The sequence below is a fragment of the Alligator sinensis genome, unplaced genomic scaffold (assembly GCF_000455745.1).
Source record: "Alligator sinensis unplaced genomic scaffold, ASM45574v1 scaffold2241_1, whole genome shotgun sequence".
In the NCBI taxonomy this organism is placed as follows: domain Eukaryota; kingdom Metazoa; phylum Chordata; order Crocodylia; family Alligatoridae; genus Alligator; species Alligator sinensis.
The window spans coordinates 1,140-13,180 of NW_005843292.1; the positions used below are offsets into that span (position 1 = coordinate 1,140).

Genomic DNA, 12,041 nt, shown 5'->3' on the forward strand with positions numbered 1-12,041 from the left:
CTGCCCTTCTTCCTGGCCCAGGCCTTTTTATCCCCTCTCTGACCTCAGCAGCCCGGTCCAATCGAAGCTGCCAGTGCTGGCCACAAGCCAACCAATTTAAAAAGCATCACGGGTCACCTGGGCCGGTGAGCGGGGCTTTCCCTCCCCTTGCCCAGGTGACCAGAGCATCCCCCTCCAGGCACCAGGCTTTTGTCATGCAGACCAGGGAAGCCAACCCCCACCCTGAGGGATTCAACACCAGCCTCTCAGGCTGGCAGAGACAGGTCTCGGGAGAGAGGCACCGAGGGTGGCATTTCTGCCACACCCCCGCCAGGACCCAGCAGCCTTCAGGGAAGGGCCTGACCCCGGCTCCTCGGCTACTTCACTGCTGTCCCGGCTGCACCCTGGGGATGGCTCTCATTCCCCTTCAGGGCAAAGCAAAGCAGCTCGGCTCCCATTATCCCAGTCCCGGGGCCACGTCATTGGCCCGTATCGGCAAAATATTGCAGTAGCCCCAGATGAGCCAGCGGGAACGGGGAGCAGGCAGAGGTTGGACGTACGGACAGCACGGAGGACAAAGCTCCTGTTGTTGATGGGAGGCAGCAGTCGGGTGGGCTGTCACCAATGCAGGGGAGAGCGAACAGCACCGGGGTCATCTGACCCCGTATTCCCGGGTAGGAGAGAGGGCAAAATGCTTCACCAAGGAGTCACCGACCCAAAAGGCAGCGATGCTAGGCCCCGGTAAGCGGGGAAGACCCGATAAAAAAGCAAACAAAGTTTTTTGGATAGAACCAATATTTTGTATTAGACCAACTAAATAGTTGGAAACCTTGTTCTTTGCCAGCTTATGGGCACGAACACCCGTCTTCAGGCATTGAGAGAGTCTGCTCAGCCTCTCAGGAGGGTGGGAAGAAGGGTGCTTGTGCCCAAAAGCTTGCAAAGAACAATTTTCCCAACTATTTAGTTGGTCTAATAAAAATATCACATCTACCCAAAGAGCCTTGTCTGCCTGTGTCCTTAGACCAACACGGCTACAACCAACAGCCCATAAAAAGCAAATTTTGATCAAGTGACCACCGGTGGATTCAACATAAATTGAGAAAAAATAAATAATAGGTAACTTTGATTTTTGTACTGAAATGGAGCAGATTTGGAGAACCTATGGTCTGGGATAGACGTTGCACAAACCGGCTAAGTCTGATACTACGTGCAACCAGGTTTGTCTCAAACCGGTGCCGGCCGTTTTCAGACTGGTTTCTGTGCACTGGATGTCTGTTCTGCTACAGGTTTAAATCGGTTTCTGATCACTTAAACCAGTTGATGTGTAATCTCAGTCCGTAGGCGTTAGGAAGAAATGACCTGGGTTGAAGAGCACGGGAGCGTGAAGGGAGAGGAGATTTGAATTATTTTACAGCAGAGGTGCAAACAGCAGCTGCAATGTGGATCCTAAGCGAGGGGAAAGCTTTAGCGACAGACTCTGGGCCGACACGAGCAAGCAGCTACCTCGCTAGGGGTGTTGGAGGAAGCAGAGAGCCGGCAGGAGGATGGCAAAGCACGAGGATGTCCAAGGGTCAGGGGCCGTCTGTATAATATGCGAATCGCTAAATCAGCCTTGCAGAGCACACGGACACAAACGGCACCAGGCCCTGTAGCCAGACAGAGAACGAGAGCAGCGGGGCCGCCGTGCCGTGAGGATGTGGGAGAGATGAGAGACCGCCTGGGCACAGCCCCCAGCTAATGAACACCTTGCCTCCGCTGCTAACGAGGATGATTATACAGACCCTGGGAGCAAAGGCGGGGTGGCTAATGGGAAGTGGTGCGGACGCGCCGCTTCCGAGGAGGAAGCCTGGCTCAAAGCGCTCGGTGCCCTGGCGCGCGGGGGCTGCTCATCTCCATCCCCGCATGCGGAAGGGGCTCGCACAGGACACTGCAGACGTGGCAGGAAGGATTTTTAATGAAGCAATCAAATTGGGGGCATGGGGCGGGGGGGAGGGCTGGAGAGCAGCCAGGACAGCACCAGCACTTAGGGAAAGGAAAAGCAAGCAACCCAGAGACGCCGGGGCCCTTTGCCTGGTCTCCAGGGCTGCAGAGCAGACTCTGGAGGAAGGACTAATAAGGTGCCAAGCAGAAATTGGGCTGCAGCAGGGGGTTACCCGATAGGGGCTGTGCCGGACTCGCTGAGTTTTCTCGGAGGAGGCCATGTGTTTTAGGCAAGGGAAAGGCAGCGGGTCTATGCAGGCTGCTCTGTCGCTCCCTGTAAATACATTCAGGGGGAAAAGAGCTCCTGAAGCAAAGGGACATGCTGGTTGAAGGGCAGACTGGAGGACTTGGCTGTGGTGGGGCTCAGGCTGGAAATGCAAACAGGAGGCCTCCACCGCTCCTCACTACGCGGGGGGCGGAGGTCTGGGATGTGGGTGACGGGGGTTCAACCGTCCGGTTACGATGAGAACAGGAGGCTGGGCTGGAGGGGACCGCGGGAGTGGGGTTTGTCTGCCCGGCATTGTACCAACCCCGCTCTCCCGCCCCAATCCCGGCAGGCAAGTACATCGAGAACCACGGGGTGATCCACAACATGTGGTTCAACACCACCTCTGGGAAGAAGGTGCCCTATTACGGCACCCAGGGCATCTCGGTGTGGTGGGATAATGGCAGCCTGCCCATCTGGATCACAGCACAGAGGCAGGTGAGCGAGTGGCTGCAGCCTCCTCCCCCGGCAGCTCCATTTCGGGGACCGAAGCCCGGGCCTAGGACCGACGGGCAATGCGGACGTGGCTCCGGAGTGCACGGGGCCTGGGCGCCCCTTGCAAACCCTTTGCCACTCCTCTGCAGCCCAAGGCACCGACCCCGCGGGGTGGCCGGACCGCTCCTGGCTGCAGGGGTGGGCAGGGCAGCAGAGAGGACAAAAGCTGCAAGGGTCTGGCCTTTCACAGGCCGTCACCTTGCACGGCAGGAGGGCACCCCCAGGAAAACACGCCAACGCAGGGGCTGAAACCACCGTGGGCACCCTGAGACAGCCCCGCGGCTCACCGGTTTCACATCACGCGGGCGAGCTGTGCCCTAGCTGGGACATTTCAGCTGGTTCTTGAAGGCACAAAGCCACCCCCAAGCCCACGGTGCCCTGCTTAGCCCCTGAGCCTCGTGCCTCTCAGGGGAGCAGGCGCAGGAGGGCCCGATCTGGTGTCCGCTGACTGCAGTGCAAAGACTTCCAGGGGTTGCAAAGTGCTCAGGGCAGGAGCCTCAGTGGGAAACCAGTGCAGGTGAAGGCTGGGAGGTCCCCGGATCAGGACAAAGCAAATAGGCAGAGGTCAGGAAAAGCCTCGCTGGGAGGAAAGAGAGGTGCTGGAGGCGGAGGAGTGCGGGGCCGGGGCGGGCGATGGAGGGGATGAGCAGGGACTGCATGGCATTAACCGTTGTCTTGGCCGCCAGGGCTTGAGGACAGGCTCCCTCTTTTTCCCGGGGGGCAACGCGACATACCAGGGGGAGCAGGTGAGCGTGAAGAAGGTGGAGTCCCTCGGGCACAAGTACGACAACGAAACCGAGTGGAGGCAGAACATCGACACCGTCATGAGGTGGTTCACGGAGGAAAACCTCGACTTCGTCACGCTCTACTTCGGGGAGCCCGACTCCACGGGGCACAAGCACGGCCCCGAATCCCAGCAGCGCAAAGACATGGTCAGCCAGGTGGACCGAACCGTCGGGTACCTACGGCAGCGCATCCGGGAAAGCGGCCTGGAGCCGAGACTCAACCTCATCGTCACCTCGGACCACGGCATGGAGACGGTAATAAAGCAGGACGAGATATACCTCCGGACAGTGTCTAACTTCTCCTTCCAGGATATCCAGTTTGAGCTCTTAGATTACGGCCCCAATGGGCTGCTGGTGCCAAAAGAAGGAAAGCTGGAGCAGGTGTACCAGGCGCTGAAGGACGCGCACCCCCGGCTGCACGTCTTCAAGAAGGAGGAGTTCCCCAGGAGGCTGCGCTACGCCAACAACTCCAGGATCACCCCCCTGCTGATGTACAGTGACCCGGGATACGTGATCCACGGGGTAAGACCCACGGGCAGGTGCTTCTGCTCTCTGCCTTGCACCTGCCTTCCCTCTCCCCGTGCACCTGCGTTTGTCTCCCGTCCACGTCTCCCCATCGCTCCCCATCCCGGTGCCCCGTGCACTGAGCCAAGCCACCGTCTCAGAGGCCAGGGCCTCCCCTCCCTGTAGGGACGCAGACCCCCATCCCATGGCTGCTTGTTTCCTGCCCTGGGGGCCCAGACTAAGGAAAAGCCCCCACCAAGAAAGAACAAAAGTGCCTGCAGGTCACGATCCGGGAGCGCTGCCCTGGGCGGCGGGAGCCCACCCAAGGGACCAGCTGCACAGCGGGTGCCAGGCAGCGTCCTCAGGCCTTTGCAAATGTGGACGTGCACTCAGCTCACTTCCCAATCTAGGATGCTGGGGTAGAACAAGTGGGCAGAGGTCTCTGCTCTGGCAGAGAGGGGCCGAGGACGGAGGGGCAAGCATCGAGGGGCTGGCGTGTTTGGGAACTGGCCTCAACTTCTCCTTCTCAGAGAATCAAAGTGCAGTTTAACAAAGGGGAGCACGGCTTCGACAACAACGCCACGAACATGAAAACCATCTTCCGGGCGGTGGGACCGGCCTTCCAAGCGGGGCTGCAGACGGAGCCATTCGAGAGCGTGAACGTCTACCCGCTCCTGTGCGAGCTGCTGGGCATCACGCCGGAGCCGCACGACGGCTCCCTGCACGTCATGATGCCCATGCTGAGAAATGCCACAAGTGAGTAGGTCCCCTCTCCCGCTGCGCTGTGCTCTGGGTGCCAGGAGCTTGGCGCAGGGACCGGGGGCTGCTCCCTGCCCTCCCGGAGGGGCTCCCTGACTCCCTCTGCCTCCCGTTTCCATTGCAGGCATGGCCACCACCACTGCCTTCTCCCATGTAACGACAGGTAAGGTCGCAGCCGACCCCAGGCACAGTGCCCAACCCCTGCCAACACACCTCTGGCCGCCAGCCGATGGGCTGGAGCCGGCGCCTGCCGGACTCTTGGGGGAACATTGACATCTAGTGGCAAAGCACAAGCACAGCCACTTCCCACTGCTGCTCCAGGCCCCTTTCCCCCAGTGCCTCCCACCCGCAGCCTGGGAGCAGGGGCAAGCATGCTTGGCTGCAGCGTGAGAGCTCCCCGAGAGTCTTCGAGGGCTCGGCCCAGGTGCCCCACGGTGCCAGACACCCATAGTTGTGGCACTTCCTAGGCTAAGAGAAACCTTCAGCAGACAGAGGTGCACAGCTGTGCACTGACAGTGCCCCCATCCCACCCCTCCTGGCCCACCACCCTAAGGCACCGGGGAGCCGTGATGCTCTCCCTGGTCCGGAGGTGCAGTGAGCATTGGGAAGCCAGTAGCTAAGCCTCTGCCCAGTGCCCTGCGCAGTGCAGCCAGATGGTGTGCATGCCCCTGCAGCAAGGGAATGCACTGCATGGAGGCTCCTGTGCGCCGGTAGCTGCCCTGGGTCTTTGGAGGGGCTCCCTCCAACTCCCACATCCGTTGCAGGCAGCGTCGCCCACCACCTTCCCTGCACCAACAGGGAACCCACAGCCGGTCCCAGGGCACGGTGCCCAACCCCTGCCAGTGCACCTCCCTGCCCTGGTGCTGACAGACTGGAGAAACCAGTGCCTAGCGGAGGCTTGTGGGGACCGGGACATCTCAGGGCAAAGCCCATGCACTGCCACTTCTCACTGGAAAGCTGTGCAAGCTGCACTGTTAGCATCCTCTGCGATTTGAAGGCATGGCCAATGCACCCTGCCCTGTGCCACCCAGCGTCACGGCCTTTCCTCCGGTGCAACACACAGCACCCATCACACAGGGGTCCACGGTCATGGCCCGATAACACACCCTGTCCTGCACAGCTCACCCCCTCTGCCCTGAGTCACTTGGGAACCAAAAGGCAGCTCTGGGGTCTTTGGAGGAGCTGCCTGACTCCCCCATCTCCCATCTCCATTGCACATGGAGTTCCCACCTCCCCCACGCACGCAACCACAGGTAATATGGCATTCAGTCCCGGGGGGGGGTGCCAGCCTGCACCAGCACACTGTCCCTTCTGCTTCTCAGCTGCCCCTTCCCCCGCTGCCTGGCCACGTGCTCAGCGCCAGCTTCTCCCCAAAGCAGAGCTCTCCCGATTAAGGTAATGTCTGATCTCCTTGGGAATTGCAGAGTCTAATGCACCACCTCCTGCTACTGGGAGCTTGCAGCTGCTGCTGGGCATCGCCATGGTTCTGGGACACGGGGGCACAATGTACTAGCCCCGGCTGCACAGCGGTGAGTCCCCAGCTCTGTCTCGTGGGGTCCAGACTGGCTGCGGAGATGCCGGCTGGCAAGTCTGCCGTCCTCTGGGTCTCCCTTTGACCTCAGGCTGGTCACAGTGCCAGCCAGCAGCGAGCCCCATCCCCGGACTGCTCCCCCCGCCGGCAGGGCTGTGACCGTCTCCCCAGGCCGCTGTGCACGGAGGCACTGCGTCACGGGCCATCACTGCGGCCCAAGGATACGTGCCGTCCAGAGCAGCGCTATGCCAACCAAAGGTGCCCGCCTGGGTTGCTCACTCAGCCGCTGTGCTGGGAGCTGGAGCTGGGCTCCAACACCGTGTGCGGCCATGTGTTTCTCTTGCACAACCGCAGGGGGCTTGCAGGCAGGCGATAATGGCACGCGTGCTGTGGATGGCTTGTGTGTTCACAGAGACACGTACCAGCCGCATGGGTGTTACCTGAGAAAGAGCGTTCATTGCACGCTCATCAATAGATCATTACAGCTTCTGTCCCCCACATGCCACGCTCAACGTGTCCTGTCCCGGAGCTGATGGGACCCTGTGCATGACTCAAATAAGCTGCTGCTTTTTCATACCCTGACAGATGCCAAGAGGTCTGGGCGATGCCAGAAGGAAAGGCCCCTGCACGGGGAGACGAGGAAGGACACCTCCTGGAAAGGTGGCCTGCCCTGGCCTCAGTGCAGCGCCGGCCAGAGCCCTCAGCTACCTCCCCTCGGCACGGGTCCAAGCTCCTCGCCGGGACCGAGGCACGGTCCTTCCACGCTCAGCTCTTTGCATGACTTGCTTGACACTTGCCCTGTAGCTTTGGCTACATTGCCCCCACCCCCTCACTGCCCCTCTCACTCCTGCTGCTAGTGTGTGCACGGAGAGCGCTCTGCACACGGCGTTCGTGCCGGGAAGCCCCAAGGAGGCTGCGCTGGACGCTGCTGGGTCTAAGGCTTGCTAGGCTGCAAAAGTAACTCGGGCAGTTTCCCAGTCACTCCAGGTGCCGGTTGCTCCCGGCTGGGTCTCAAGGAGCCTCTGCCTGGGGCCGGACGCAGAGGCCTGGCAAGGCCATAGGGATGCCCGAGTGTTGCCATCTCTAAAGCCTCCAAGCGTCTGTCCCACAGCCCCAGCACAGAGCCAGGCCAGGACACAAGACCTGCAGCATGCGGCCAGGAAGAGCCCTCTGCCTCGGGCTAGTGGAGGACGACTGGACCCTGCAGAGCCCGAGGCAAACACCAGCCCCCCGTCTGCTCGCAGTCACCCTCCCGTTCATACCAGACTGCGCTCTCCTGCGTATGGGTCTCGATCCTGGTGCCAGGGCTGGTGACACAGCAAACCCTCTCCCAAAACACTGCTGCCAGCTTGCCGCTTGCCACGCAGCCACGTGTGCTGCCCTTTCCTGCCTGGTGCTGCAGCCGCCGGCTGCCCCCTCCCCACGCTCACAAATAAAGTCGCCTCGGCAGGGTTTGGGGCATGTGCTGTCTTGTTCCCAAGCGAAGACAATGCTGCTGAAGGGGCTTTGCACCGGCGCTAGCCGGGATCTCCCTTTGACCCGTGCTCAGCTCCGCAGCTTGGCCCAACCGGGATCTGGGCAACGCAACGGGAAAGACGAGGCCAGAGCTCTTGCTTCCACCCTCTCCAAGGCGAGCAGGAGCTTGCCAGGGCAGGGCGACCGCCCACCTGCCCCACCCCCACGGGGCGAGAAGCTGCCCCAACAGCCAGTACAACCTGCAGGGACGAGCAGAGTCCTGGGGCCCGCGTGGTGCCGCCCCGAGACCTGCCTTGCTACCAGCCAGACCCGGGGGCCGGCAGATCCCCGGCACAACGCCACCCCGACAGGTTTCCCTGGGCTCGAGACCCCGCTCAGAAGGGGCCTGCGGGTGGGAGAGGCCTGCAGGAGCGGGGACGGCCCCTGGTGCAGGCTGGCACCCCGCAGCCCCCTGAGCTTGCTCTCCTTTAGCTGGCAGTCCTGGGCTGTACCGTGCCCTTGCTGCCCATGCGCCCAGGCTGCCAGGGAGGTAGTGCAGCCGTTGCACTCAGGGAACCACCAGGAAGGGATCATGTACCCGCCCCCCCCGGCTTTCGGGGGGCTAGCGATCCCAGGGCACAGCAACGTACGGCCGAGCTGGCCAGCAGCACCCCAAAGCAGGAGGCCAAGCGAGGGCTGAGCCCACGCACGCTGGGCCGAGGCGCTGCCAGCCCCGATGCCAGACCCCCGTCCCGGAGGCCCACACGCCTCTCCCCAGCCCGGTGCCTCATCTCAGGGGCTTGATAAACATCTGTTGCCATAGTGACTGGCTCTCCTGCTTTCACTGCCTCGGTTTTCCCCACTAACGAGATGAAACAGGAGACGCGCACGCCACTCGGGGAGGCAGGAAGCGTGGTGGGGGCGGGGGTCCGGGCAGCATGGCCCCGTGTGAGCCGCCTGCTAAGCAAACAACGTGGAGGTTCCCGCCGGGGGAAGGCCTGGAGCGGACCGCCACGGAGCCGCTCGCACGGCGATGTCGTGATAGGTCCCAGAGCTTTCTGCAAAGTTCGACAGCATCGCCCCCATTTTACAGACAGGGGAACTGAGGCATAGCTCAGAGCCCTGACTGGGCCGAGGTCACACACCGAGCTGCCAGCAGAGCCAGGGATGGGACCCAGGAGCCCTGCTCTCAGAGCCAGGAACCAGCCAAGAAGTGCTGGGGACGGACTCGAGTCCGTCTGGGGAGGGGAGAAGGGGGGTTGCAATTTGTGCGGCTGATCGCCTTGGAGCGAGCGAGACGGCAGCGAGGGAATGGCAGGAAGGGCTGGCTGTGTACCTTGCCTGCTCGGGCGTTGAGGGTTGAGCCAAAGAAAATGAAAGGTAAGTTTAAAACTAGCAAAAGGAAGATTTTTCACCCAGGCTGTCGTGGCAGTGGGGCGCGCACGGCCCCCAGACGTGGTGGAAGCTGCGAGCCAGCCCAGCCAGATTGACCCGGGGATTGGACTCGCGCTGGGAGGAAAGGGGCGTCAGTCGCTATCGAGCGTGGGAGTGAGGGGCACGGCCTCCGAATCAGAGCGTCCCAGAGGCTGCAAAGCAGAGAGGAGCCGCAGATAAAACCCTGCTCGGAGCCGGTCACTCTCCCAGCCTCCGCTCGCTGCCCCGTGCGACACCGGAGACCCGGCACGAAGGACCCCTGCAGGGTCCGACCCAGGAAACAGCAGCTCTCACGCTGCAGCCGCACGTGCCCGGGTGCCGCCTCGGCTGCCTGCAAAGCTGCTGGTGACCGACACCGTGACCCGCTCCTCCTCCAAGCCCTTCTCAAACAGGTTTTCGTGCCCCATTCAGCGGGGAGCACGAGCCTGGAGAGAGACGCACAGCAGGGACCTTTAAGGAGAGCTGGGGATTTTGCAAAGGGGCATTTCGGATGGGCCTCGAGGACTGAGGCCGTTATGGCTGACGAACAAGAACCAGGAGCCTCTGATGTGCCGTGTTCCCAAGCAATTAGTTGGGTTATTTCGGAGAGGAGACGCGTGCAGGAGAAGCAAACCTGTCCCTCCCCACCCTTGTCTTCCACCCAGGGCCACGCTCCCGGGGCGTCTCCCCTTGCCTGCTCTGCTCCCCCTGCCCTTCACATGGTCTGCCCCGGCCTCCCAGCTCGGTCCTAAGGGCCCATGCCTTGGGCGGTGGCTTCAATCGCCCATCTCTGAACGAAGGGGCAGGTGCCCGCCCCCTCCTTGCTCCCCGGGGCCCGTGTCTGCCAGCTGCCAGCACCTTCCTGCTGCAAAGACAGGAAGGATGAAGGCTTGCAAGGTGGGACATGAGCAAAGGGGCCGCAGCTTTGGGGTGGGAGCATGCAGGGCAGCCTCAAGCTCCCAGACGAGGCGCAGGCTGCAATCCCGGCAGCGGGCAGGCGATGGCCCCCGAGCCGTGCCGATGTCAGGCTCCAAGCCCTTGGGGAAAGCCGTGTGCAGCTGCAGGGTCAGGAGGCGAGAGCAGCTTATAATAAAGCCGTGTCCAGGAACATTTCATTGAATGTTACACTTGTAGGTACAGTTGCCATGGAAGCCAAAGTTACCTTGGGCTCTTCCCCTTCTGGCGAGCACACGGCATTGTTTCCCGGAGGTAATAAACCCCCCGGCGCCTCCGTGATTTATACGGCGAGGAACTCCCGGCACTCCCCGTGCTATTCAGCGATGAACAAAGTGCCACAGCCTTGCCCCCATGCACACCAGGGCCCTAGACCCCACAGCTCCTGCCTTTCGGGGATGGCGGCTGGCGGGGGTTTCACACCTGGCACACCTGGATGTGGCTTTGGGGCAGGGCCCCACAACACAGAGCTTCAAATCCTGGGGGAAAGCTGGAAATTTGGATTCAGCTCCAAATCTGAGCTTCGCAGCGAGGGTCCACCTGTCTGAGCAGGTTGGTGGCACTCACGAGGCCCTGGCAGAGCTCAGAGGGTGCTGAGCCGGGACGCGCTGGTGCTTAGTCCATAGAGCAGTGCCTACTTCCAGCAGCTAAGGATGGGCCCGTCAGTGCTTAGCCAGGGGCTCCAACAGACCTCGCCCCTGGCTCTTTGCTTCCAGCTCAGCAACGCCTGAGGCCGCTCTCACCCTTCTCCCTGCGCTGCGGGAACGTGCCCGGCCCCCCTCAGACCTTCCTGGCGCTTCGCTCTGGATCTCCTCTCCTTTACGCTCCGAGTAAATGGCATTTGGCCTAACTAAAGCATTGACCAGTGTGCACAAAACCCCAGCTGGCCTCGCTGGAGCGCTTGGCACCGCGTGCCGGTGCACAGCCTGGCTGGTGTCAGCAACACCAGGCTCAGCGGAGACTCCTGCTACAACTGGGAAGGTCTGGTACGGGCTGCGTCTCCACCAGCTTTCCCATCTCCAAGTAATTCGTTCCCCATCTGCCCCTCCCTCCTCCCGGGCTGGGGGACGGTGCAGCAGGGAGAGGCCTGTTGTGTATTGCATCCTAATTTGCTACGCATTTCCACACCATTTGCTTCCCTTTCTCTCTCTTGCATGGGAAAGACATTTGCTACCCGGGGGTCCGGACCGGTCCGAGGTGGAAAAGGAACGATGGGAAAAAATAAATGGTAGGAAAGCTGCTGCAGGGCTCAGACCAGCTTCCTGCCAAGCACCCCAAGCACCTCCGCAGCTCCCTGGATGCGGCCCCCAGCTATCCCAGCTCAGGGCACTGCGCAGCAGCAGGCAGGGCAGGATCTCTGCCCAGGAGACCCGGGGGGGGTGGCGAAATCACAGCTGCTGGGCAGTTCTCCACAGCCATCCCGTATGCAGTCCCCTCGAGAAGAGCCACTGCGACAAGCACAGCTGTCGAGGCACATCCTCTCGGCCAGAACAAGCACAGAGTTCGAGGTCACGCTGCGCCCTTCCCCGTCAGGGGCACGGTGGGTGCTTGGCTTCTCCTGGCACCCGGTTATTTCGTCACTCCATTACTATGCGAATGCACAGACCCTGCAAACATCGTGGAAAGGCTGGAGCGAGCTTCCCTCAGCTCACCCCCCGCACACCCCATGCTAGCTCACGGGCTGCATTCATTGCACCCTTTGCCCTCAGTTGCCGGCAGGAAGAACAGAAGATGCAGGCTCAGGTCAACAACAAGTCTATGCCCTACCTGAGCCTGCGCTCTCCACCCCCCAGGGACTCCCACGTGTCCACAATGCCCCCAAAGACGGGGTCATGACAGTGATCCCACATTTGCAGGCATCCCCCTCCAGCCTGCATTTGACCCCCCATCCCTTCCCCAGATCCCTGCCTCTACCTAGAGC

The 12,041-nt window shown here is 61.6% G+C and overlaps 2 protein-coding genes across 2 annotated transcripts in view; both read left to right on the forward strand.

Moving 5' to 3' along the window:
• The first annotated feature begins 1,623 nt into the window (after positions 1–1,623).
• Positions 1,624–7,750, forward strand: ENPP7 (ectonucleotide pyrophosphatase/phosphodiesterase 7). The gene is made up of 7 exons (XM_006038237.2): positions 1,624–1,795; positions 2,517–2,662; positions 3,406–4,026; positions 4,539–4,764; positions 4,892–4,930; positions 6,192–6,296; positions 6,884–7,750. Exons 1-6 carry the CDS (start codon positions 1,717–1,719, stop codon positions 6,278–6,280), a joined length of 1,200 nt encoding a protein of 399 aa, XP_006038299.2. The 5' UTR covers positions 1,624–1,716; the 3' UTR covers positions 6,281–6,296; positions 6,884–7,750.
• Positions 7,751–11,544: 3,794 nt separating this feature from the next.
• Positions 11,545–12,041, forward strand: part of CBX2 (chromobox 2) — a 14,929-nt gene continuing 14,432 nt past the window's right edge. Inside the window, exons 1-2 of the mRNA XM_014527073.2 lie at positions 11,545–11,660; positions 11,830–11,923. Coding sequence (XP_014382559.1) covers positions 11,545–11,660; positions 11,830–11,923 — 210 coding nt within the window. The remainder of the gene's footprint in view (positions 11,661–11,829; positions 11,924–12,041) is intronic.

Bases quoted from the DNA above. Each gene is read 5' to 3' on its own strand.
- ENPP7 (XM_006038237.2), top strand. From the start codon at position 1,717: ATGAACACCTTGCCTCCGCTGCTAACGAGGATGATTATACAGACCCTG. The intron at 2,663-3,405 runs GTGAGCGAGTGG...CTTGGCCGCCAG, and splicing joins GGATCACAGCACAGAGGCAG to GGCTTGAGGACAGGCTCCCT. The intron at 4,765-4,891 runs GTGAGTAGGTCC...TTTCCATTGCAG, and splicing joins CATGCTGAGAAATGCCACAA to GCATGGCCACCACCACTGCC.